This window comes from Neovison vison, chromosome 1 (genome assembly GCF_020171115.1).
Source record: "Neovison vison isolate M4711 chromosome 1, ASM_NN_V1, whole genome shotgun sequence".
In the NCBI taxonomy this organism is placed as follows: Eukaryota; Metazoa; Chordata; class Mammalia; order Carnivora; family Mustelidae; genus Neogale; species Neogale vison.
Genome location: NC_058091.1, coordinates 98,781,834 through 98,809,761, shown reverse-complemented (window position 1 = coordinate 98,809,761; position 27,928 = coordinate 98,781,834). Strand labels below are relative to the sequence as shown.

The following is a 27,928-nucleotide window of genomic DNA, read 5'->3' as shown; positions in this document are numbered from 1 at the left end:
AGGAAAAGGATTGGAAAGCTAGAAGGTCGTCACATGCTACAGGAGGAAAAGCTGGTCAGAGTCTTCTTTTTAAATTCTTTCTATCTGGCTTCCTCACTTGTCCTCTCTCTATATTTAAAAATGTATTGGTTATTCCACTCGGTGTTGAGAACACCAATGTGTGACGATAAACTCCGTTTGTGAGATGGAACACAGAACACGGGCAGCCTTGGGGATGAGGAACAGCTGTGATTTGGGGCACAAGTCCAAAGCACGACTTCGCACTGCTCTGTCCAGTTGCATTTCTCTCCGCTCGCTGGCTGTCTGTGCAGAAGTGTCTTCATCCGTCTCTCTCTGTTGATTTGCAGGAAGCCTTAAGCATGGCAGGGAAACCCAAGCTTCACTACTTCAATGGCCGAGGACAAATGGAGTCCGTCCGGTGGCTCTTGGCCGCAGCAGGAGTAGAGGTAAGACGCTGGATTTATTCGTTAATTCATCATGGGGTTCTTGAGCACTTCCTTGGGGAGCAGGTATAGGAAACGCCTATGATTCCTGACCAAAAAGCCAATTTTGCCACCTGCCCTTTAGATACTAGGCTGTGAGTGAATGAATTAGTTCTTTTAAGTAGACACCTAGATATCGTGGAAACTGGTTGTTGGGACTGAGCGGACCCAAGGTAAATAATCATCACTAATAAAGAAAGGAAGGGAGGGAGGAAGGAGACATGGAAGGAAGGAAGGAAGGGACTCGTTCTAGCAAACAGCCTCTTTTCATTTCATCCTGTCAGCCAAGTGTTGGATTTATTTAACTATATTTGTCTTGTGAATATTAAGAAACAGGTAGTTTTCTTTAAATGAACAGAAGGGTCTCAGAGATACTGATGTAAGAACATATCATTCATTACCAAAAATATAACCATTCTATATTTTAATGAATTTTAAAAAGTCTATTATTGGGGCGCCTGGGTGGCTCAGTGGGTTAAAGCCTCTGCCTTCGGCTCAGGTCATGATCTCAGGATCCTGGGATCGAGCCCCGCATCAGGCTCTCAGCTCAGCGGGGAGCCTGCTTCCCCCCACTCTCTCTCTGCCTGCCTCTCTGCCTACTTGTGATCACTGTGTGTCAAATAAATAAATAAAATCTTTTTAAAAAATTCTATTCTCAACGTACTTTAAAGCTGCTATTGAAGTTTATACTGACCTTTCAAAGATAAATATTTGTATCTGTATATACATTCACTGCGAATATAAAGCAATTAGCTTCTTCTGTAACCCACACAGAATTTTTTTTTTCTAGTCACTCCTAAGTGGTCTCTTAGATCCAAAGATGAAAGAACAGGGAGCTTTATTCACACTCAGTGGTTTAACATGCAAATAGCATGTAATCCCATTCACTTGGTACTTGTTAGGATGCTCTGTGTTCTGTTTGGGCCCTGACAGCAGACATCACATTCATTTGTTCACTAGGAGTGCAGATACCGTATATGAACGCAGCTTAGGACACAGCTTATTATTTAAATATTTTATGAAACATACCATTTTATGGTATCTGGTGGTACAGAGGATTAAAGACATTTTAGGAGAAGAGAACAGATGTTTTATACTAGAATCTGAAGAAACCCATGAAGCTGCTTCCCAGGAAAAAGCCGCATGTACCTATAATTGTAGGGACTCCAAGAAGCCACAAAATACACAACTGTATCCTACGCCCCCAGGTTAAGCATTTCTGCTATAAGAAAGCAGCAAATCCTTGTGAAAAGTTCATTATCACTTTTTTCAAAAATTCTTTCGTTAGGAATTTTCTTAAACTTTAAATTAAAACTTTGAAAATATGTAAAGTATAAAGAACATTATAATAAACAAACAAACATGATGCCACTATGTGGAATGAGAAATTATTGTTATTTTGTCATATTGCCTTCAGTCCTTTTTTTTTTTGTTGTTAAAGATTTTTATTTATTTGACAGAGAGAGAGTCAGGGAGAGAGGGATACACAAGCAGGGGGAGTTGGAGAGGGAGAAGCAGGCTTCCCACCTATCAGGGAGCCTGATGTGGGGCTCCATTCCAGGACCCAGGGATCATGACCTGAACCAAAGGCAGATGCTTAATGACTGAGCCACCCAGGTGCCATTGCCTTCAGTCTTAAAAGAAGGGGGGGGGAGTTACTATATTCATATACTCTTAACAGATAAAGCTGAAATTCGTTCATTCATTCATTTTTTTTAAAGATTTTATTTATTCATTTGACAGAGATCACAAGCAGGCAGAGAGGCAGGCCGAGAGAGAGGAGGAAGCAGGCCCCCCGCTGGGCAGAGAGCCCGATGCGGTGCTTGCTCCCAAGACCCTGAGATCATTACTTGAGCTGAAGACAGAGACTTTAACCCACTGAGCCACCCAGGCGCCCCCAGATAAAACTAAAATTCAGTCCAGCCATCACACCCATGTCCACTTAAATAACGCCTATCCAGTTAGTCCAGCCTTTATATTTTTACATTTATGTGTGTCCTCACCAAACACTGACTTCTGTGCCTTTTGAAAGAATTTATGTGTTTTCCTTTGTGACTCATTCTATATTTTCCTCCTTGCACTCAATATTATGTCTTTGAGATCCATCCATACTGAGATGGATAAAAGACAGAGGAATAAATGATGGCAGCGGGGAATAAGGGTCATTCCTTGATAATTATTTTATAAATCCCAATTTTTATGTATTGTTGCATTAGCATTAGATCTGGATAAAATATTGCAAAGCACACAGGAGACAATGTGAACTCAAAACCCACCTGTCAAAAACATTCTAATTTCTCCAGAGGGGGCGCTATTTTTTAGTATATAATAATAAAAAAATTTTTGAACTTGTCGTTTCTTCAAAACAATAAAAGGACAATTCTTTCTGAGCCATATGAAGGTCCTTCCTGGATCTTCTGACTCCTCACAGTTTTTATATTCAGAGTTGGTATTGTAGCTGGTCATAATTAGAAGAAAAGTCTATAGTCAATATTGACCTTCCGTGCCTGACTTTTCCTTTTGATGTGAGTCATGGCAAATTTTCAAAAGTGAAATCCACATGCTCTTGCATACACAACTTTGTTAAGATGGCCCTGCTTCATTTATTCTTAGAGCCCAGGGCCTCTCTTACAGTAAGTCTTCCAGCAAAAGATATCGCTAAGGAAGACACACCCTTAAAAACAAAAACATTCAGGCGGGAAACCTTTGCTGTGTGATCTGGTCAAACTCAGTCTAAACCTACCAGAAAATTCCCCAGATGGTATGTGGTCTGCGGGGGTTTGCTGTATCCCATGCCGGTCCATGGCCACACCCAGACTATGCGGCCTTCTCCCCGGCCTGCTCTCAGGGATTGACCTGGGAACGCCTGGCTTGGAATTGGAGTTTGGGCTCCAAGCCCTGCTCTTTTACAGCTTGGCCAAAGCAGATGGTAAAAGTTACCCTGAGCACCTGACATGAGGTATTCGAGGAGAAATTGAAATCATAAAGGTATACTTTCCCCCCATCACACTATATGAAAGTCATAAGTAATATTCAAATTTAGGAAAAATGCTTTTTGGGAAGGTTTTATACCCTTGTTATCCCTATCTGTATTCTCATATTTGATGTCAACTTTGGGGTGACTTCTTCCTATAAAGATTATCGAAATACAAATTACACAGTTAGCAAAATGATGCTAAAATGTAGTGGGTTTGGGGGGAAGGGATTCTAGCCCTGGTTCTTCCACCTTTTAGCTGAGGGACTTTAGGGAAGTCACTTAACCTCTTTGGGCTTCATAGGCATCACACGAAGGCTTGGAAAAGAAGAGCACCAAGAGTTATAGTTAATGCTGGTCTTCAAGGTTTAGGAATGAGGGTGATATGATATCTTGGTTTAATTTTAAATATCCAGGAACACCACCAGGGAACCACATTATCAATATCTTTTCTTAATATTTTTTCATCATTCCAAATTATAAATGTAAAATTTAAAAATTATTTTTGTGACAATGGGGGTAGAATAGAATCTTTGGGGGAAGAAACTGTTTTCCAAGTACATGTTGGGTTTTCCATCTCTAATAATGATGACAGAAAGAATACAGAAAACTCATTGCATTTAAATTTTCTATTAAAATTATACTGTACAAAATGCACATGTCCAATCTATGGATGTGTTTTAAAGATTGATTTTAAAGTATCCAGAAGTTAACTGGTAATAATCTAACAAAACAGACATCTAAGACAAGATGTTGAAAGCAACAAGATATAAACTACACCTTGATTAGTGTTTCCTTAATGCCACAAAGTGTCTTTTGAGTTTACTCAGTACTATTGTTCCATTGCCACCATGTAGTTCCTGAGATTTACAGCAATTTTATTTTTCTATGTCTAAGCCTCTTGGGTTTAAAAAGAGAATATAGAATAGAATGATGAAACTAACATTTGCTTGTTCTCGAACCCTGGAAATGAGGGACAACAAACACCACCCAAGGGAAAGTTCTGAGGCAAACAGTAACAACGTTCAATATTGAGCCAAACGTGAGAGTTAGTCTTCCTTAGATAAGATCTCTTTTAGCCATCATGACAACATCATGCGTAGGTAGTAGCTTCATTTTCACACAGTAGGAAACTGAAATTAGAAGAGAGTAACTTATCTGAGCCAATGAAGGGGAGTAGTAGCCTGCTTTCAGATTGTGATCTGGGAAGTCTACCTGAAGGGCTCTGGCCACACAACAGGGGGTATTAGTATTACTCAGTCACCTGAATTCAGTAAACCCTTTGCTTTGGTTTTATATAAAAACGTCCTTAGGTCCATCGAACCCGGAAAAGGCCAGTATGCATTCAATAATTACTTGAAACATTGGTTTCCTTGGTGGTTAGACCTTTTATTTTTACTCAACTCTTTTTCCATGATATCAAAAGTAAGAATAACAATAAAAATGATAGTAGCAACATATTCTTATATTCTTTCTTTCGTTCTTTAGTTTGAAGAAGAACTTTTTGAAACACGTGAAGAATTTGAGAGATTAATCCAAGGTGAGGAAAAAAAAAAGGCTTGCATGTTAGCTACATTGACCAAGAATGAGATCTCTGAGAGGCGTGCGCGCGCGCACACACACACATACACACACACACATGCGTACACATACTCTAAGAGTGGAGAAAATTAGGTAGATATTATCAGTATCTATGATATCTGTCAGGAAGGCAGCACTTGGGTCTTGCAACAAGCCAATGGGTGTGCACAGCAGGGGGAGCCCTGCCCCCCCCCCCCCCCCCCGAGCTAAATTGTAATAATTTCAGCACCATCTCCTTGTTTCCTCAGCCCTAGGGATGATACTTTCTGCAGCTGTCACCTTCAGGATACTGTATCATCCCTTTGTTGCCTCTCAGATCTCCAGGACCTAGTCATCATCTTCGTAACTTCAAGTAACTTCTACCTCCCCCTGGGTCCTGGCTGATGTAATTCGAGGCAGGAAATGTCCTGACAGTGAAACCTGGAGGCAATTGCAGAAAACCCAGGATGTTTTTGCCGTGGATTCAGTCCAGAGAGCTGGTTCAATTTAAGGAAAAGTGGCAAAAGTGTCATCTTTCCTGTTGCCTTTCTGAGGAAGCGTCAGACAGACTGACAGACAGAGGGAGGGAAGGATGGGGCAGAGAGAGTGGGATTCTTTTAAATTAAACCACTGCCCTCTCAAGGTGCCATTGTTGTGTAATGCAAGGATTCCCTGGAAGACAAACAAGAAAGCCCAAAACAAAGAGCTGTCTTTCTGATGGGAGGCCCCTGGGACTCGGGTTCATGTAGGAGAGTTGGCATGGATCAACGTGAGAAAAGTCAAGGAGTGCTTTGAATTCCAGGTTGAGGTTAAATGTTATTGTCTTCTAAGCGAAGAGGAGTAATGGAGAGGCTTAAGCCGGTGTTATGACTCCAGGCAGTGCATGTGGGGGAGATAAGAAGGGCCCATCTGCTCAGCATCACTGGTCATCTGGAAATGCAAATCAAAACCACAATGAGGGGTCACCTCACACCCGTCAGAATGGCTAAAACAAGTACCACGAAAAACAACAAGTGTTGGTGAGGATGTGGAGAAAAAGGAGCCCTCGTGCACTGTTGGGGGGAAACGCAAGCTGGTGCAGCCACTGTGGAAAGCAGCCTGGAGGTTCCTCAAAAAGTTAAAAATAGGGGCGCCTGGGTGGCTCAGTGGGTTAAACCGCTGCCTTCGGCTCAGGTCATGATCTCAGGGTCCTGGGATCGAGTCCCGCATCGGGCTCTCTGCTTAGCGGGGAGCCTGCTTCCTCCTCTCTCTCTCTCTGCCTGCCTCTCTGCCTACTTGTGATCTCTCTCTGTCAAATAAATAAATAAAATCTTTAAAAAAAAAAAAAAAGTTAAAAATAGAGATACCCTGTGATTGAGGAATCCCACTCTTTGGGTATTGACCCAAAGAATATGAAAACAGTAATCTGAAGAGATATATGCACGCTGTGTTTATCACAGCGCTATTCACAATAGCCAAATGATGGCAGCAGTCCAAGTGTCCACCAGTAGATGAATAGATAAAGAAGATGTGGTATCTGGATACCATGGAATATTACTCAGCCAAAAAAGGAATTAAATCTTGTCATTTGCAATGACATGGACCGACCTAGAGGGTACAATGCTAAGCAAAACAAGCCAACCAGAGAAAGACAAATACGATATGACTTCGCTCCTATGTGGAATTCAAGAAACCATCTAAAGTGTAGAGACTTTAGAATTTTCTACACATAAGATCATGTTTGTGAGCCAAGATAACTTTACTTCCTTATTTCCAATTTGTTTTTTGTTTGTTTGTTTTGTTTTTTGTTTGTTTGTTTGTTTGCCTAATTGTTCTGGTTATACTTTCAGTATGTATAGTATAGTATACATCAGTATGATAGTAACAAGAACAATGAACAATGAACAATGAAAACAAGAGACTAGCCAAAACAAAAACCAAAAACCAAAACCAAAACAAAAGAAAACAAAACAACAACAATAAAACCAAACACAACCCCCGCCCCCACCGACTCTTAACTATAGAGAACAAAGTGGGAGGAGGGTGGGGGATGAGTGAAGTAGGGGAAGGGGGTTAAGAGCACACTCACCGCGGTGAGCGTGGAGGAATGCACAGAATTGGTGAATCCCTATACTGTATGCCTGGAACTAATAGAACACTGTATGTTAACTGTCCTGGAATTAAAATTTAAAAGCTTAATTAAAAAAAAAAGGACATGGAGCACTGGGTGTAGGGCATAAACGATGAATTTTGGAACACACACACAAAAAGTTAAATTAATAAAAAAAAAAGAGGGCCCTGTGAGGGTTGAGTTAATGGCTAGGACATTATTAACAATGGTTTGGAGGGAAAGAGAGTCTCACCAGCAGTGTGGCCGCAGGAATGAAGAATAAGTGATGAGAAAGGGACATTCTTGACCAGAGAGAAAGCTTCTGTCTCTGCACTTTGTTGTATCTCCCAGAGGACTCAGCCACAAGTCTTGCCTTCTACATGTCTTTCTGTGAATAAATGCATACATATTTCTCCTTTTGGAGTGGTCGCTAACATATCTTAATCCTACTCAATTACGTAGTCCCATCTGTAGCACCTTAAGAGTTAAAGAAGACTCCGTTGCTACCATCAGGGACAGTAAAGAGCTCAGCTTTCCTTTGTACCTTTAAAGGTGGAACCCTGATGTATGAACAAGTGCCCATGGTCCAAATCGATGGAATGAATTTGGTAGAAACCAGAGCTATCCTATGATACCTAGCTACAAAATAAAACTTGTATGGAAGGAACCTACAGGAACAAGCCTGGTAACAACAACTACTTCTTACTTAAAACAAAATTTAAAAAAAAAAAAAAAAAAGGAAATTCTAACCTTTAGTCATGTTAGCAATCCTATGTAGTTCTTGGTGGAATGAAAATTCTTTTCTTGTTTTTTAACTTCTTATTATAAAAAAATCTAAAACATCAAAGGAGAGAGAATGGTGAAATAAACCATATAAACACATTTATTTTAAATAATTATCGATTCATGGCCAATTACCCAGTTTATTTCATTTTCTGATTCTGTATTGAGAACAAAGCAAGGACAAAAACTAGTGAAAGAAATCTGCCTCTTCCTGTTGCAATCTCTATTTCTCTCCACTAGGTGGGAGTGAAGCACAGGGTAAATCATAAGAACAAACTCAAAATTTGGAGTGGGACGTTGGAAACTGATTCAGGAAGTAGCCTTTGGAAACCACCTCCTTAGTCTCTGGTTCACCAGATAGGCTCCCTCCACCCCCACCTGCCCCCCAGTGTCCCACACATTCTTAATTTTCACATGTACACACTTGTCCCTTTGCAATGGGCAGACCTGTCTACAAACTAGCAAACAGTCTTGTCTTAACTGAATTTTAAAACAGCAAGACTCAATTACAAATTATTGCACAGAGTTAGAAAACTATTCGTTGTTAAACAAGAAATAGTCCATTTTTACCAAAGGGGGTGTGTTTTAAATAAATTTCTCATGGTTTTAAAGAATATATATATTTTCAGAAACTTCACTTTAAAATGCTTAAAGCAGTAAAATTTTTGGAATAGATCTCGTATTTTTAAATCTTAACATAAGCTTTCTCTTGCTTTCCAACCGAATCTAATTGCCAAATTTCTGCTGACTGCATCTAGCAGTGTAGTTTAACCCATTCTTCCGTCTCTGTGTTTCCTGTCATTTGGTTGTTAGATATAGAGGTTTTATCAGACTCAAGTTCTAGTGGTTTTTGCAGCACTATTTCATAGGTATTGGTGCATTCCCCAATCAGGAAGCAAAAAAAATGTCTGCTTGTCCTTTCTTTATGATAGTAACAGCCATTGGTATTCAGCAATACCATTCCTTCTGCATTTATTATCTGGGATACTTCTATAAAGAAAAACTTTCCTTCATCTACCATCTGGTTATCTGGAATACAATTTCCTCTAGGAAAGACATGGTAGACTTTTGTTTACCAATTTTCCAGATGAGTTGGTTCATCTGTGTCCTACCAATTAATTATTATTATTGGTCTAGTGTCACTATGGGCTCTTCATTTTATGTATCTTTGATGCATTTCAATTCACTTTAGTTGTTACTCTTATTTATGCTCAAATTGTTCTGCCCTTGGCCAGTGGGAGTGAAGTTGCTCCTGGAATGTCTGACCTTACTCGAGTGGTCTCTGATACTCCTTATTACCTCCTGGATAACCCAGATTAACCTGCTACATCTCTTTCTTTCTTTCTTTCTTTCTTTTTAATTTAATTACTTGACAGAAGGAGAGAGAGCTCACAAGTAGGTAGAGAGGCAGGAGGAAGCAGGCTCCCTGCCGAGCAGAGAGCCCGATGTGGGGCCCATCTGAGGACCCTAAGATCATGACCTGAGCTATTTGCTGCAGACACCACATCTGAGGGTTCTGTGAGCTGACAGGAATCAGCTGGATGGTACCCTTTCAGGGTCTTTCAGGCGGTTCTTCTCTCAGATGTCTGGCGCCTGGGTTGGGAGAGCTGGAACAAATGGGCCTGGCAGGGTATGTCTCCTCCTCCACAGGACTTCTCCGTGAAGCCAGCTTGAGCTCCTTTGATGAGGTGGCTGACTTCCCTCAGAGTGAAATTTTGGAGACTACCAGATGGAAGCTTAAGGCGTCTCATGACCTAGTCTTGGAAGTCTCAGAAATTACTTCCCTACATTCTGTTGGTCAAGCATGTTCCCGAGGCCCATTCAGTTTCAAAGAGAGAATGAGACTTATTCTCAATGGCAGAAGTAGCAAAGAATTTGAGGCTATTTCAAGATACTCATTGCTATTCTAGGTTAAAGTCAAAAGAACTATGGATCCAAAAGATTAGGAGACTCACTTTGGACCAGGACAGCGGTTTCCCAGTGCCCAGACCAGTAGTCTTTTCACTATGCCACGGTACCTTGTCTAACATGAAATCTTTTTTTCGATTCATTCTGGCACAGATTTGTGAGTGGTGACAAGGGGGAACTTGTCCAGTCCGTCCTGTGCCTTCTTGAATTGTTCTACTAAGTTTGAGAACCTTCAATCCAGACAGAGGAGTTGTTGGCAGCATAGAGGTCCCTGGTGATCTCTTCCCCAACACTTATAGACAGGGGCCATTTCACTGTTATTATAACTTTTAAATAGCCAAATATGATCTTTGCCTCATTTATGACTTTAGGATTATTTTAATGCTTTGTGTGTGTTTTAATTAGCACTTACATCACACAGTTGATATTCACACAGACATAATTGCTCCCACACTTTAGTCCTATTATTTTTCTATTTCTCAGATTGATCTTAAGATCTCAGAGGAAGAGCAGGCAAGCAGAAATACTTGATTTTAACTCATGGGGCACTGAGATACCAGCCACGAGGCAGGAGGCACTCCGGCATTCGTTAACTTGTTTCTCTGGCTACGGAAATGATGGTTCCTTTATCTGCAACTCTTTTGAATTATGGACCCTTCTGTAGGATTGACATGTTTGTAGAGGGCTTGAGGGACCTGAGCGACATGATTATGTTCTTTCCACTCTCCCTGCCTGGAGAAAAGGAGATGAATCTTGACTACATCCTTGGAAAAGCCACTACAAGATTCTTCCCTGTCTATGAGAACGTAAGTGACAAACTTCTGTCTTGCCCTGTGACTTGGATCAAGGGGGAGAAAAAGCAATAAACTCCGAGTAGAGAACTTCAACAACCTCAAAGTAAAGAACTTCAGTGGATGAAAGATCCCAAAAACACTTTGTGAAAGCAAACCTCCTCTCTCCATCGCAGTTACAAAACAAGTCTGCCCTTCTTCCTTGCACCCTAGTCTTCTACATTTTGGTTTTTTTTCTAAAGGATTTCATGGATAACTTCAGCAAAATTTGTGGTTCTAGTGCTGACAGAATTTCAGTTGTTTGATTTAATTCTGGAGTAAAAACCGAGTCTTATAAGATAATTCTATGCGGAAAAAAAGAAAAAAACCCCACACTAATTAGAGAGGGGGAGTGAGGGGAAAGGATGGATATTATTTATAAAATACACTTCATAGGACCAAGGCTCAGGGGATTTTATAAGGCTTATCAGAATTCTACACAATACTGAAAATGTTAAGAAAACAAATTTTCCCCAAATAGTACTACTTTTCACTGTCTCTGCATTTTTTGGGAAGATTTTATTTATTTATTTGACAAACAGAGATCACAAGTAGGCAGAGAGGCAGGCAGATAGAGAGGAGGAAGCAGGCTCCTCACTGAGCAGAGAGTCTGATGCGGAGCTTGATCCCAGGACCCTTAGATCATGACCCACACTGAAGGCAGAGACTTTAACCCACTGAGCCACCCAGGCACCACTTAAGTGATTTTTATCTTATAGTTTTACCAGTATTGACAATGGAATGAATGTTTAACATCACTATTCCCAAGGGCTTAAGTTTTTGTTGTGAGATACTATGAAGTACAGAGATTTCTCTTGTGGCTAAAAACAGTTATCATCATCATCGTCGTCGTCATCATCACAACAGAACTAATCACCTGATGGTTCACTTCTGCTAAGTGCTTACTCTGTCTAAGCACTGTGCCATGCATTTTGCATGCATGACTCCGTGTCATCTTTTAACTCCAGGAAAGATGTGTCATTGTTATCCCCATTTTGCAGATGAAGCAAGGTTTGCCTGATGGCGCACAACTCACCACACTGGGGCCTCTACTCAGGTCTCTCTACCTCCTCATCCCACGTCCAAGTGCCACAAAGTCACAGAGTTTGAGGGCTAGACACTACCGTAGTGACCTTCTACTCCAACCTTTTACATTCAATTGATTGTGACTCAAGGCGACCTGTAACTCAGAGCCCTATTAGAAGAAAATCCGCTTCTAGAAAAAACCCATTTCTCAGAAATGAGGTATGGGTCCTGTGAGCACGATGTTCGCCCACAAAGAGCAGCACCCTACTAAGAATCCTGACCTCAGATGGTGTGAGGAGAGAATCATCACCCCAGATCCGGGAGGACCACCAATCCCGGCTGCAGGGGTAAAATTATTCTATAAAGTTTCATAGAATAGGTACAGGGGATGTAATGAAAAGAAGACATAGGTGTGTGGAATTAGGCTGTTTCTGGGGTTCAGAAAACTCAGGAGGTTTCAGACTGTCCCACATCTTTTTTTTTTTAAAGATTTTATTTATTTGTCAGAGAGAGAAGCACAAGCAGGAAGAGCGGCAGGCAGAGGGAGGAGCAGGCTCCCTGCCGAACAAGGAGCCGGATGAGGGATCTGATCCCAGGACCCCGGGACCATGACCTGAGCAGAAAGCGGACGCTTAACCGCCTGCTTTCAAGCCTGGCTTGAACTGAATTGAATCCTGGCTGGATTTCTGCCAAATCACCCTGACTTTAAGTCATCTGCTAGGTGTGCCCCTAAATCCTCTACCTTCTTCTCGGCTATCCTGCAGGCACTCAGAGACCATGGGCAAGATTTCCTCGTGGGCGATCGGCTGAGCTGGGCTGATATACAGCTCCTTGAAGTCATCTTAATGGCAGAAGAGTGCAAAGCCAGTGTCCTAGCAGGCTTCCCTCTGCTACAGGTAGTGCTACCCAAATAATTCCCAATAGCTGCAGGAAGGGTGAATTTGTATCATTCACTTATCCCTGAATGAATTCAGCCATTCATTATGACTGAAGAACCCACTAACTGCTTTATGCCAAGAGCTGCCCGAAAGATACAAAGATGCCCTCAAGGAACACACCTAGTGGGCGAGACAAGCACATAGATAACCTCAATATAAGGTAGTAAGTTTAAAAATAAAGTGGAATAGGAAAGCTGAAGAGGGTCATCTGGGTCAGCATGGGGATCTGAGGCTGACTTCTGACAGGCTTTTAGTCTCGAAGGTTTTACCCTGATGTAGCAGAACCTTGATAAGATGATGGAAAACATTTAGGATATTACCATCCCTAACACAGTCACTATTTAACAATAACCATAACCATCAACTACACTCTTATGTGCCAAGCATTGTAACAAGCACTAAAGGCATAATATCTCACTGATGTTATTCCGTTCTCAAAATGGATAGGAAACAAGGCTCCAGGAGGTGCAATAACTTTGCCACAAGCTATATGGACAGCAGGTGATGGGACCCGGACGTGACCCTCGGCCTGATCCCATGGCTATGTGGATGGATTCCTTTCTAACCTTTTAAAAATATGCTTCTTTAGAATAGTTGTTGCCCAAGTTGGGGTAATTCTGCAGCCACAATTTCCTACTTTACCTTATGCTGTAAGCATGTTTTGGTATTTTTACGTAGTCTGCCTCATTTGGATACAACATGGTCTTCTATTGTTTAAAAATTCCATGATTATATAAAATTCCATGTGCTGTGTTCAGAATAACCTTATTTTAAATGCTGAAAATCATAAACAGCTGAAATATTCAGTACTTGAAAAGGGTCCACATAAATGAAGACACATCCATTGGGTAGAATTTTATGCAACCATCTAAAGGTGTATTTTCCAAGATTATAGAACGACATGGAAAAATCCTCATGACATAAGGACTTCTATTTATTAGTTATACATTAGGATACTCTGGAATATTTACTTTTATGAATAATGTTACAACAGCACCTTCATAGGTATACATTTTTCCACATTTAAGATGGTATCATTAGGATGCAGTCTGAAAAATGGGGTCACATGATTACAGTCTATGAACATTTTTGTGGTTCTTGAGAAATATTGCTAACTTGGTTTGTACGAGGGTAGCATTGCTTCACAAAGCCACACGATGTATGAAAACTCCATTTTATCCCCTGCTCCTACCAGCTATAAGGAATATAATTTTTACACACTTTCTGTCACATGCAAAAATATGCATCATTTATATTTTGTCTGTTTTGCCATATTCTCTTCTCATGGATAGCATACCTCTGCATTTTAGGAATTCAAGGCCAGAATCAGCTACATTCCCACAATTCACAAATTTTTGCAGCCTGGGAGCCAAAGGAAGCCTCCACTAGATGAAGTTTCCACTGAGACCATGAAGAACATCTTCAAATTTGAACGCGGCATGTTTCTCAAAAACATGGGCACTACAGTAGCCGAGTATTAGCAAGCAAAGAGTTCTCAAGAACTCGTATATGTTTCACTTTGCTTTCACAGCAGTGCCTAGAGCGACACCATCAGGCCACTTTAATAAAGTAATTAACAAAAGGAAATAAACTACCAAATACTTTGTAAATCAGACAACTCTTTTCCATAAAACCATAGAATGCCAATAAATCAGAATCACCCAAATAAAGATTCTTGTGCATTCTACATTTTGCAAGAGTAAAATCGTAAGTAAGTCAATAGCTCTCAAGGGCTTCTTTAAAAAACAAAACACCCCACAAATACAAATACTGTCACTCACTTCCATATCCTTTTGGAATAAGTCCAGAACAGAGCATAGCTTCAAGCTAGTTTCTTTCTTTTTTTTTTTAAAGATTTTATTTATTTATTTATTTTTTAAAAAGTTATTATTTATTAGCAGGAGAGAGAAAGAGAGAGAGAAAACATGAGTTGGGGGGGGAGAGGCAGAAGCAGGAGAAGCAGGCTCCCTGCTGAGCAGCCCCTGTGGGACTCTATCCAGGACCCTGAGATCATGACCTGAGCCAAAGTCAGATGCTTAACCCACTGAGCCACCCAGGCACCCCTAGTTTCTAACTTTCAATCACTAAAGTATTTTACAGATATGGCATATATTTTTATAATCAATTTCACATTTAGTCTCTACTTTTATACTTTTTTCAAACTATAATCATAGTCTGTCTGGGGTTTCTATTTGGTTAAACTGGTAGGTTCTTTCTTTCTTCCTTCCTTCCCTTAATTGAATTACCTATCACTGGAAGCCAAATGCCTTCCTTGAAAGTCCGCTGGGAAAGGGAACTGAACACAACAGTACCAGTTGGGGCTCCACCCACCACTTCATATAAAGAATGGGTTTGTAATCCGACACCAAGGACTAGAGACAACTGGATCAAAATGGAAGCTTTTTAGAGCTTTAAGGGATCTCATCAAACAATGAGATCTGAGACCCAGAGAGAGTAAACGACCTTCCAAAGAACGTATAACCAGTCAGTGGGAGAACTGGGCTCGAAGTCAGGTCTCTTGACGTTTAGTCTGGGGCGTAAAAGTAAATGCTGTGGACAGTGCCCTAACTCTACCTAAAAATGAAATGGTGATTTGGGACAAAATGGACAAAATCATTTTTGTTTCAGAATTCTTACTGTTCCAGCAAGGGAGGACACCTGCTGTGGAGGAAGAGCTCCCAGTCTCTTTCTTGAAAAATCGAACATCTAAATGTTGAACATGATTTGAGTATAGAGAGAGGACACTAAAATGAGAGAAATGGGTTTAAAACAGAATGCATTTTTTTTGAATACTGAATAGATTGTTAGTACGTAGACAGCGCTGAGAATGGAGTTTTTTTAAAGGGGAAAATAAAACTGGCAGCAATAAAATTAAAATGCAAGAACTATAATTTCTAATAGAACACAAAGGACAAGCAGTTACATCAGCACCTTTTGTGAAGGTCACTTCTGGCATTCCATTATCTGACAACTTACAGTTTCATTTAAACTTCAGAAAGGAGTATTTGGAATTGTCAAAAAAAACCCAAAACAAACCCTTACAGATATAAAAGTAGACACAGTAACTGAAAGCATGTATAGCGATTTATTGAATATCTTTAACAAGACCATTATCTGACAAGTAGAAAACAGTTGAGTTTTCAGTTTTTAAAAAAATCCCTCAAACTGGTATTCATTTTGGAACATTTCTGTTGTTTGTAACATAAAATAAGACACGTAATATTCCACCTTGAAGTTCATCTTTTAAATCCAAAGTGTATGCTCTGCCCGTTACAGTAGAATCATATGAATTTAGTCTTCAGTTCCTCTGGATTCTCAGAGCAGCAGTAAGATGAGTCTTAGAATCATCATGAGGCTGGATTAAAACAAAAGGCAAAGAGCGGGTCACGCTTATGTGGCATAAGACAGTTCGTATGTTCACCTAACCGGTACTGTTACTAAATTTGGCTTCCAAGATGCTCGCTTCTCCTGGAGCAGGGGTAATCTCCGTAATTATCCCTGTACTGGAACTTCCCAGACCTGATTGAATTAGCCACTTAAAAATGCTGATTGATTGAGCAAAATCAGAACTCATGATTCTGAAAACCCGAGATGAACCTTTGTAAGAGAAAGGTTTGGAGAGGAACACAAACCTTTCATAAGCTAGTAAGGGCAAGTGGCTTAAAAATAAGAAGAAAGGAGCAATTCTGGGGTGATATTATTATAATCTCAGCTACTTTCCACTGACTGGGGTCTTGTTCTTCTTGACCCATAAAGCCTACCTCTGATTCCTTCTATCACCAAGATCATTTTTAGAACAGAGCCGTAACTAGAAAACAGTCCTTTGTAGTCACAGTCTTCCCTGACCTTCATGCCCCTTCCCACCAAGTCATAAACATGATACACAGCCATGAGAAAATTCTAAAGAAAAGTAGAATGGAGAAATTTACTCATTGCATTATCAACCAGTGATAAACACTATTAAAGTTTGAAGCATCTCTTTCCTATCTTGGTTTTTTATACACAAACTTCTAAGATCGCACTCAGATTTGGTTATTTGTTTTTATCTCCCACTATATCATTAAGATGTTCTAATGTCACTAAATAGTTTTTGAAAATGTGTCATGTAATTGCTGTTCAATATTTCATTAAGTGGACAAAAGCCTTATTGAAACATTTCCTTATTGATGAGTTTTAATTTTTCAGTTTACCATGTGTTCCATTAGAAATAAAGTTGCAATAAACATCAGCCTTTCTATACATTTCATTATTTCTTTGGAATACATTTCAAAAAGTAAAAATGTGTAGCAAAGGAAGTAAACAACTTTAAGGCTTTCAACATATAAAGGCTGCCTCCAGGAAGAATTAAAAATGTCACTATAAATTTGTAGGTGGTAGTATGCTTAATCTCATGGATAGAATTACTGGGATCAAATTAAGAGAAATTGGAGGCTCCCTCTTTATTTTTTTTTAAAATATTAACTGTCCTCCCTTGAAAACTCAAAGAAAGTAGCAGGCTATCACTTTATCCAATGCTCTAAGAGAGGCTGAGTATCAGATTTAAATGAATACATTTACCGTTTCAGATGAGTAAATCTTGAGGAAAAAAGGCTGAATTCAGTTCTTTATTCTAAAAAATGTGAGTACATGCAGTCACATACTATAGCAACACCCCATGTACTCCACAAAAATGTTCCTGGGGACATCAATACCTAAGACGGACTGCAGGCATGATACTTTAAGGTTTTATAGTCATGCTTACTCTAACAAAAATCACATTGACCTTTTCAAGTTAAAACTGACTCTTGCCAAAAAGTCCACATTAAATGATGGCAGAAGAAAAAGTACAGAAAAATAGTGTTTCTTACCTTAAACCTGCAACCAGTCCAGCTGGCATGATTTTCTTAGATCTCTTATACCTCACACCCATTATGGTGGCCAGGAAGAAAGCTGTAACTAAAAACCCAACCAATGCATGAACCAGAGTTTCAAACACATTATCAATGCTTGCTCATACAAAAAAAAAAAGAGAGAGAGAGAGAGAGAGAGAGACATTGTTTCAGCTTTCTAATATAACAGCTATTATGTATAAGTATTAAATTGCTATCTTCTTAAAAAGATAAAATGCTCTCTTAAAAGACTTTATAAACTAGCTTATTAAAAAGGTTCCTGAGTAAGCAACATGTTAAAATCCATTCCCGAAATATCTTCAGAAGAAAAAGTCTTTCTCTAACTTAAATTTCTGTTTGTAGAAACGCCTGGAAGGCTAGGACTATGTCTTCTTCAGCTTTCTTCACAAACTCTGGGGAGTCTGTCTGGACCCACAGGAGACATCCAATAAATGCTCATTTAAGTGAAAGTAAAGAAAATAATCAGAGTCTTTTAAGTAAGACCTGATGAGTAAAAAAATACTAGGAAAAAAGGCTGATTGATTGTAATTTGCAGTACTGCATTTTGGGAAATGCATGCCTGGAGGCTAAGTAAGAACAGTCTGGGCAATAATGTTACACTCAGAAGCTTCCCGCCAACCTTGGAGGAGCTGACCCAGTATGGAGAGAGAATGTTTTATGGAAGAGATGCGGATGCTGACATCGCAATTTCAGAACAGCTTTCAAGGAAAAATCACTTGCTGATATAAAGAACAAAATGACGGACAATAAACACACGTGAACTACTTAAATGCATGTGAATAAAAAGCCCAAATATCCACATCTTGCTGCTTTGTTTCTTCTTTTGACACAATTTCATTATTAAAAACTATCCCTAGCTCCTATTTCAAACAAGTCAAGGGAAAAAAAATACAACACTAAGTCTCTTTCTCTCCCTTGAAGACCGAACTGATATAATTTGTCTTTATTTGTCCTGTCTTCCATACCACCAGGACACTCTGAATAATAATCAAATTAAACGGAAACAATTTCCAAACCTTCACGGGATCTCAAGCTAGACTAAAGAGAGCCAAGCATCCTGGGCCTAAACACACAGGTTTCCATTTTTATTGTGGACATTCCCCTGCTAAGCCGGACAAGGGAAGAAGCTAAAAAAAGGTCAGCCTGGATTTTCTAGATTGAGTCCTAGGGTAAAACAGGATCTAAAAGCTGCTTGTGAATTAAATAAAATAATGCGAGGCTGTCTTATTTGGTATTTTAATAGCAACACAAAAACTATGCTAATAGGCACTTAAGGGTATTAGCAGAAAATCTGGACATAATTCCTTAATTTTTCTAATTTTATTTTTCTAGTAATAAGTTTCATAGAAACATGCTTCTGTGTCTGAAGGTCTGGGAGCAATATCCTTGTTTTTGAGTGGGTCACTCTAGAAAGGAACAAGAATTATGTTCAGTCTCCACACATGCATATCTACTTACCACATGACTACGTTTCCTAGTATACCTAGTACAGAGTATCAAAAAAGTCACTCCCAAGGTTCGACCCTTCAAAACTGGAAAAAATGTCTTACTTACACAGTGATAGTTTGACATCTCGCTTGTCATTGGAGACACGGTAGGCTCCATAGCCAGCCAAAAATCCAACAAAAAGACCAGCGATCAAAGATGGAACACCACCTGGGGGGAAAAAGGGGCTCAGAGAGAGAATCCCCAAATGAAAGGAATTCCTTCCTTTCTTTCAGGAATGATACATGCACCTTCAAATGCATATCTAGGTGGGCACTGTAACTCAACAAAGCCAACTTACATATCTGCCTCTTCATGGACCGTTTCTCATATGACTGGTCCCTGCTGAACCCAAAATGCAAGGCAGAGGAACCCCGAATACATGGCAATGCCAGGGTTAGATACGGCTTGAGTGAATATGAAAGCCTGCCTGGTGGTAGCGGTTCTGACTTGGATTGCATGACTCTAGACAATCGGTTGACTTCTTTATACCTCTCTCTGTCCTTTTCTTCCCCCCTCTTCTCCCTGCCTCCCTCTTTTTACTCAGGCTGTGATAATAATGGGATGCAATGGTATTTAAGCTCATAGAGGTAGAAAGAGAAGTCCCATGCAAAGCAAGCAATGGTTCTGTCCTGAATAATTAACAAAGCTTCCAGCCTCGGGATGTCAGGACTCAGGGATGAATGGGAGCCAGTAGCCTCCCACCCAGTGCTCTCCTGCCCTCAGTCCATTCATCCCCTGCCCCAGGGCACGGTGACCAACACCAAGCACTTCCAGCCCACCAGCAATGGGCCTCCTGCCAGGGACACTGTGCACAAGACAGACAGACAGACAGACAGACACACACACACACACACACACACAGTTGGTGCTTCATGGAGCTCACTCTATTTAGAATCTATCAGATTGTAATCCCTCAGGGTAGGACCAAGGCATCCGTATGTTTTAAATATTTATAGGAAATTCAGATGGTAACCAGGGTTAAAAACCATTGCAGCAGTGTGCGCGCGCAAACTCAAGCAGCATTCTGAATGAGAAGACACACAAGCTGGGTTCTAGTCCTAATTCTTCCATTTGTTGCCCGAAGGACTTTGGCTAAGGCACTTGGTCTCTGAGTTTTGTCAGTTGCAAAACAGTGTTGGTAATACCATCCACGTCAAATACACAAAGGCTTAGAATGTTACAGTTGGGAGAGAACGTTAAATTCCTCATTGCTCCTCCTTCCCCCCAAAGCTATTCTGCAAACACGGCAACACGGTCTTCTCAAATCATACGTCCAGACTGGTCACTCCGCTAATTAAAAACCGTCCGTGCTTCCTACTGCACTTAGAGAAAAACCCAAGTGCACTCGATTACGGGAGCCTTGGCCTTCGATCAGGTCCCTGAAGTCTTTATTCTTCATGTCTTCTAGACATGCTGTTCCCTGCCTGGACTGCTCTTCCCTGCCCTGTCTGCCTGGCTAACCGCAGCGCACCTGTCTCTGTAAGGGTCAGCTCCTAGAGACATCTCCTCTGACACACCACTCTGAACGAGGGGCCCCATCAGAGTCTCCAACGATTCGCCATCCTGTATTTGCGCACCTGTCCACGTACGTAAGGTCAGCCCCCCAACTTGCTTGCAAGCACCATCTCTTTTTTGCTCACTGCTGTTTTCCAGGGCCTGACCCCATGCTGGGTACGTGGCAGCACTTGATAAACGCTGACAAAATGCAGGCCCGGGCCCTCCCTGTTAAATGGGTCATGCTTAGCAGAAGACAGCAGATTAGAAAACAGTCAAGGGAACTGAAGCATTTTCTGGAACGCATGACTAGGTCACCTTAATTAAGGTGTCTTCTCACTTAGAGACCTTGGACTCCCTTCTGTACACCCTGATGAGTTCTGCAATGCTGGGACCCTCCCCACCTGAAGTATGTGCAGGCAGGGGAAGCAGCTGCACCCGAGTCTTGCGGAGGTCAGACAGCAAACAGTGAGGATGAGCAGGCTCTACGTTTAAGAAGGCTATGGCTCGTGGAAGGGAGCCAGATCCTGCAAAAAAGCTCAGACTATAGTGGGGCTACCAAAAAAGAAAAAAGAAGTGCCAAGCTGGGGCACCTGGGTGGCTCAGTGGGTTAAAGCCTCCGCCTTCGGCTCAGGTCATGATCCCAGGGTCCTGGGATCGAGCTCCGCATCAGGCTCTCTGCTCAGCAGGGAGCCTGCTTCCTCCTCTCTCTCTGCCTGCCTCTCAGCCTACTTGTAATCTCTACCTGTCAAATAAATAAATAAAATCTTTAAAAAAAAAAAAAAAAGAAGTGCCAAGCTGTGCCCCGCAACCCCTCCTTCAAGTGCCAACCTGGCTGGGGCAGTCTCAAGGAGTTTCAACGGAGTTGGGAGATGCACAAGAGGGCCTCTCTCCCTCAGAGCAAGACACCTACTCTCCTGCTCTCCTCTTCCTCTCCGGAGGGGCTGCTGTACCCTGACCTTGAACTGGAGTAGAAGGTAGGTAGCCAGGTTCAGTCCTGGTGCAGAAGGCCAAGAGAGCTTTCTGCCCATCTTGGGCTTTGGGCACTGGCTACCTGGCTCAGAAAAAGCCTCAAAATCATAGTGTCTCCTTGGGTATGCACTTTTCTGGGGACCTGTGTGGGAGAGGGGTGAACTCAGAACTTGGTGCCGCTGTGCTGCCTCTCTCCCCTTTGCCTGCTCCCAACAAGAGAAGAAATCTATCAGCCCCTCACTCTGACCCAACTATGTCCGGCCCTTGGTCTTGTACAGGATTCAGATATACTTGTCCTCTTACCAAACATAATCCTGACATCACATCTTCAACCTACTCAACACTGTTCTCAGTAACTGTCCCGTGAAGGGCCTCCGGGCCGAACTCTAGGGGATTCATGTCTAGGGAAGTTTTAAGTAAAAACAGAAAGAACTGATTCACTTTACACAAAAGCTCTAAGGCACTGGGGCCACAAGCAGCTAAGAATATAGAATACAAAACCAGAAAAAGGTATTTTGCCTCACTGGCCCACAGACTCTCCCCCTGGCACGAAGTAGCAGCAGAAACAAGAATATCAAGACCTTCTTCCAGCCAGGCACTATGTGAAATGTGTTACGTGCATTATCTTATTTAAACCTAACGGATCAACATACAAATGAGGAATTGGAGCCCAGAAGTTAAAACAACTCACATGAGTACCCGAGCTAGTAAGGAGTAATGTCAAGAGCAGAATTCAGGAAAGCCTGATGCTGTGGCTTGTGCTCTTAACCCACATTACACGGGGGTGCGCTTCTTTGCAAACACATGCCTCCAGGGGCTTCCAGGATCACACAGTTGGGGGCTCCTGTAGGAGGCCAAGGGACCATATTGTGCAGCTAACCCATCATATAGTTTGGTGCCATCAAAATATACGATGGCACGATGGTGCCTTCCACCGAGTGCATATACTACACCCATTGAGAGAGAACATAAGAGCAACAAACAAAAGTCCAAGTGAATTAGAGGTTCTCAGGAATCTTAGAAAATATTCTGTTTTAACCATAAGAGACTCTTAATCTCACAAAACAAACTGAGGGTTGTGGGGGAAGGTGGGAGGGATTATGGACATCTGGGAAGGTATGTGCTATGGTGAGTGCTGTGAAGTATGTAAACCTGGCGATTCACAGACCTGTACCCCTGGGGCTAATAATACATTATATGCTTATAAAAATAGAAAATTATAAAAACAAAAGTAAAAGAAGTAAACATTGTAGAATGAAAAAAAAAAATACTCTGTTTTAACCTGCCACCCCTCAGTCCCTACAGAGACCTGTGTTTCTGGCCTTAGACTTCTTAGCAATTGCTAATAATACCTATATAGACCTGGATTTTGCTCAAGTTGCAGCCTACCAATGTCACAAATAGAACCTCTCATTTTTTTGCATGAAAACTTATCAACTGTTTCTTTTTTCCCTCCCCTCTTTTGGATATAGACGAAGAGACAACCTCTGAGAGAATATCTAAGTATTTAACAAATTTTCCTTTGCAAAACACAATATCAACATAATTCAGTTTTTGATACTAGGAATATGTAAACAAACGAAAATCCTCATTTGATAATAAGCGAGTAGCCCTGAGGAGGTTGAGTCAATTAATTACACAGTTGATAATGACAGGTGAAGAGAGACCCAGAGAGCTGGGTTGGGTTGCTCTGTCACACCCAGCCCCCTGCCCTCTACAACTCCCTTCCATGCACAACATGCTGGTCCTCGGATACCTCTAGGACCTCTTCAGCTTCCTGTCTTATTTACAAACCCTCAGATGATCTTTTTTTCCCCCCCAGTGTTCCAAGACTCATTGTTTATACACCACACCCAATGCTCCATGCAATACGTGCCCTCCGCAACACCCACCACCAGGATCACCCATCCCCCCACCCCCCGCCCCTCCAAAACCTTCAGCTTGTTTCTCAGAGTCCACAGTCTCTCATGGTTCTTCTTCCCCTCCAATTTCCCCCATCTCACTTCTCCTCTCTTTCTCCCATGTCCTCCATGTTATTCCTTATACTCCACAAATAAGTGAAACCATATGATAATTGACTCTCTCTCTGCTTGACGTATTTCACTCTGCATAATCTCCTCCAGTCCCGTTCATGTTGATACAAAAGTTGGGTATTCATCCTTTCTGATGGAGGGATCGTACTCCATTGTATATATGGACCACATCTTTATCCATTCGTCTGTTGATGGGCTCTTTCCACAGCTTAGTGATTGTGGCCATTGCTGCTATGAACACTGGGGTACAGATGGCCCTTCTTTTCACTACATCTGTATCTTTGGGATAAATACCCAGCAGTGCAATTGCAGGGTCATAGGGTAGCTCTATTTTTAATTTTTCAAGGAATCTCCACACTGTTTTCCAAAGTGGCTGCACCAACGTGAAACCCTCAGATGATCTTAGCACAACCACCAATCCCCTACCAAGGCCCTTGGATGAAAAATAGAGTTAAGGCTTACCTCTCCGCTTATATCCCAAGATGCTTCCAAACGTCACAAGGGCCGCATAACCGAAACCGATCAGGTCCATTGGCAAGGTTGCAATTCTACCGCTGGATGAAGGGACAAGTTTTACAAAATAAAAAGAACTGGGGTGGGGGGGGAGCATAGCTAATACAAAAATGGCATGTATTCCATGGAGTTACAGAGATTAATTTCAAGCTCAGCCAGAAACACGCATGCTTAATCAATGGCAAGTCACGGACGAATATAATGAAGCCCCTGACAAAAAAATCACGTGAGTGACGAGAATATCCTATGTGTCTCATAGCAGCAGTTGAAACATACACCTAGGGGTGAGAAGTTCCATGAAAATCCTACCCAGGAATCTGTAAGATGCAGGAGAATGTGTGCAGGCGACAGGCTGGAGACGTGGGTACTGGTCAGCAGCAGGCTGTTGGGCATTGACTCATGCCCCATCCCTGACTCTGACTCCCCCGCAAAGTGAGAGTAGATGAGATGAAAAGTTCCTTGTAGCTTTCTAATTCTTTTAATTTCTGATTCCCAGTGCCGCTTCTATACCTATATGCAAATAAAACTCGTGTCTCTTAGATCTGTAAAGTTCTGGATCAGTCACCTCTGTTGGTCTCGCAGCTTCAAGCTGTGACCACACTGCATGCCTTCCGTCTTCAGCCCTGCCAGCTTCTCATGGTCCGTCTGACCTACTGTTGTTCCCAAAGACTTAATCGAATCCCACAGCAGGCTCCAAGCCTGCTGCCACTGCCTGCTAGCTATGTAACATTGTGCGTGGTCCCTAATCTCTCTGCAACTCGGTCTCTCCATCTGTAAAATATGGATAATGATAAAATTACCTCACAGCTTGTGGTGATTAAATGAGGTAATACTGAAGAGCGCTTACAACAGGGCCTACACGTACTGGGCACTCATCAAATACTAGCTGCTTGAATAATGATTGTTCTTCTCTTTCACCCTATACCCATTTTTAAGCTTGACATGTGTGAGGCCATAACTGTGCTAGCTTGCTGGGAAAACAACAGAAATGGAGTGAATTTATGACTCAGGCACTCAGTGAATCAAACCATAATGTTACAGCTTATGCTCAACTCCATTTAACAACTATTTATTGAATGTCTTCTTTTTTAGGAAAATATTTTTTTAATTTCTTTGACACAGAGAGAGAGCACCAGCGGGGCAGTGGCAGGGAGAAGCAGGCTGCCTGCTCAGCAGGAAGCCCGATGTGGGGCTTGATCCCAGGATCCCGGGATCATGACCTGAGCAGAAGGCAGATGCTTAACCAACGAAGCCACCCAGGCGCCCCTGTACGTCTTCTTTGTGCAAGGCAGCAGGAAGGCATGGAAAGCCCTTGGACTTGGCTCTGGCCTTTTAGTACAGCACAGCAGAGGAGGAAGACGTGTGCATGAGCTCTATGCATAGGCACCATATCAAGAAGTGGAGCCTACGGTGACTTGTGAGCCTAAGGGAGGATTCCTAGAGCAGACAGGGTCCGGGCTGGGATCTTGGGGAAAGGAGGAGTAAGCCGAGCGAAGAGGGTGGCAGGGAAGGATGTGCTCTAGGCAGCAGGGAGAACATGTGCAAAAGCCCAGTGGCATGAGAAAGCATGGCTTGTTCTCAAAATGGACAGGCGTGCAGGGCAGTTATGAAGACATGGGCCTGGGGAAAAAGACAGGGCCAGGACACTTCTAAGTGCCGTAAAGGGAGGCTGGGTTCTGTCTCAAGGGCAGTAGAGATGACAGAAGGGAGTCTCTCCACCAGATTTAATTCCAGCCAGTGCTTGCTCGCAGTGGGTAGCGGGAGATGGGACGAAGTGAAGCAGGAAGCTGAGCTAAGCCAGAGCCGGTGGTGGCCTGGCCTGGAGCAACGGCAAGGAGGGTGGCTCAGCTCTGAGAGACGTTCAGGAAACAGAATCAATAAGCCTGGACGTGGGGAGTCCAGGGGAGGGATGAGTCAGAGATGACTCGCGTCTAGTCTCTGGATTGGTGCACCAGGAAGGAGAGGTGGGAGGCGGTGGGGGGGGGGCTTGATGCTCCTCCAGGAGATAGGGGGCCCTGGACCAGCAGGCATGTGGTAGCAGGCGGAGGGAAGAATCCAGGAATGGTGGGACCTATCTGAGACATAGTCTAAGATGCCTGACACACAGTGAGGAAAACACCTCTACACACAGATCGGAAGCTTATGAGATCACTCATCATCAGGTAGTAATTTGGGAACCTAATTTTCTCCTTAAACCGGCCACCTCATGTAAAAGGCCGATTCTTCTCTGTCCTCTGAGCCCCCAGTCTTCTTCTGACCCTCTCCTAGGGCCCCACCCCTTCTACCTGGCATTGAGTTACTTACTTTGAGCTCCCCTCCTCTGGGGCTAAGCTCAAGTTCTGTTCACCTTTGTCCTCCCCACATCACCAAGCTCACCGCCACGCACAAGGCAGGGTGTGCAGAAATACTTGCTGACTGAACCAAAGGAACAACTTTTGCCTGAAGGAAGACATTCTGTAACTGGTCAACCCTCAGTATAGCTCTACTGCCAGGCAATGGTCTGTTCCCTTAATCTCCTTACTGAGCTGAGTATTCTAAGGAGGCAAAATACATACACCTATTCCCAATCCTTGCAAGAAGTTTCTGAATACAGAGAGAAATTGCAGACAAAAAGCAAACATCCCTCTTGCTCCATGTCCATGGCAGGACCATTTGACCAGAACCACACAGGGAAGTGATGGAAGTAGGAGCTGATGGGTGCCTTGCTTCACAGGCTCTCACTGAAAACACTACCTCAGTACTTGGAGAGGCCAGAAAGCGTCTTGGGTGCAATGCAGCAAAAGTGATTTACTGCACCGCGTATGAAACCAGGTGATAGGGCCCTGCCTTGTCCCTAGCCCTCCAAAATTTGGGGGACCCACTAAGAGATTTTCCGTAAGCTACTGTATAAAAAACTACCTACCTTTGCACTCCTTGGGGGCTCGAAAGACCATTTTCGAATGAAGTCTGGGTGGTACTAGCAAGGTTAAACTGCCAAGCGTTTTTGCCATGGTCAGAGAACCCCATCCCTTCCCCGCCTCTCCCCAGTTCCAGGAAGGTCGGAAGGAGGACAGGTGGGAGATTCAGGGCCGCGGAAGGAAGACATTCCGGGAATTCCCAGGAGACGGAGAGAAGCGCTGCTTGGAAGAAGCAGCCGCCATCCCCTGCAAAATCCTCCCCAGGTCATTAGCATCTTTGCTCAGATCTGTGCCTTTACAAGAAAATTCAGAGGAGGAAGTTCTCGACTGCGAGGTATACAGCTAACCTGCAGCCTCGAGCCCTCCCCGCGGCTCAAAAGAGAAAAATCGGGAGCCAGCCTCGGGCCAGCCTCGTACCTGGTGTCCGGAAGCGGTCCCCGCCGCCAGCACCTCCTGATTCTGCGCGCTACCTCCCCGCACTGGCAGAGCCTGCTGGTTCGGGGCGGTGCCGGTCCCGCGGCGCGCATGCGCCACGGCTTGCCCTCTCCTCCGCCGGGCGTGCCCGGCACAGGCTGCGGACCCGAGGCCAGTCGGTTCCTCCGCCGCTCGCTCTTTCTGCCCGGCTTTCCGCTCTGGCTCTACAGCCGTGCAGGGGTCTGCTGCCTCCTGCCGGACCCGGTAGGACGGGGAAGCCCCCGCAGAGAATAGGTCTGGGTGTAGCTGGCATCCCAGAAGGCGGAGTTTTAACCTTGAGGTTCGTCCACCACTCAGAGGACAGCAATCAGGCCTTTTAGATTCTTGCCAGCGACTGTCCCCATTTTCAGTGCGGGAGCTAAGGTTCAGACAGATGGGGTGACTGAGTTGTCCACGGTCTCAGGTCCTAAGTGGGGTACAAAGGTTAGAGCCCAAGTTTGGTTTCTAAGCCGGAGCTCCCTTCGTTATATCACACACATTATATCACTCCCTTCAAATATCTCCGCTCCAGAGGTGGAGGGGAGCTCAGGATCCCGGTTTTATACTCCACGCCCAGGATTTGCTGGGCCTAATTAAGG

General features: G+C 42.8%; 2 protein-coding genes across 2 annotated transcripts; one reads left to right on the top strand and one right to left on the bottom strand.

Moving 5' to 3' along the window:
• On the top strand, positions 1 to 17,894 carry LOC122909124 (glutathione S-transferase-like). The gene is given in 7 exon segments (XM_044252862.1): positions 1 to 54; positions 348 to 446; positions 4,945 to 4,996; positions 7,658 to 7,790; positions 10,461 to 10,602; positions 12,417 to 12,548; positions 17,822 to 17,894. Coding segments are annotated over 7 exon segments (597 nt in total). The 5' UTR covers positions 1 to 33; the 3' UTR covers positions 17,840 to 17,894.
• On the bottom strand, positions 15,657 to 27,369 carry TMEM14A (transmembrane protein 14A). Its single transcript, XM_044252873.1, has 5 exons — positions 27,294 to 27,369; positions 23,929 to 24,020; positions 19,034 to 19,135; positions 17,438 to 17,525; positions 15,657 to 15,945 (listed from the first exon to the last, which is right to left on the bottom strand). The coding sequence occupies exons 2-5, from the start codon at positions 23,996 to 23,998 to the stop codon at positions 15,906 to 15,908; spliced, it is 300 nt and encodes a 99-aa protein (XP_044108808.1). The 5' UTR covers positions 23,999 to 24,020; positions 27,294 to 27,369; the 3' UTR covers positions 15,657 to 15,905.
• Between the last annotated feature and the right edge of the window lie 559 nt (positions 27,370 to 27,928).

Bases quoted from the DNA above. Each gene is read 5' to 3' on its own strand.
- TMEM14A (XM_044252873.1), bottom strand. From the start codon at position 23,998: ATGGACCTGATCGGTTTCGGTTATGCGGCCCTTGTGACGTTTGGAAGC. The intron at 19,136-23,928 runs GTAAGCCTTAAC...TTTTCCCCCCAG, and splicing joins CTTGGGATATAAGCGGAGAG to GTGGTGTTCCATCTTTGATC. The intron at 17,526-19,033 runs GTAAGTAAGACA...TTGGGTTTTTAG, and splicing joins AGATGTCAAACTATCACTGT to TTACAGCTTTCTTCCTGGCC.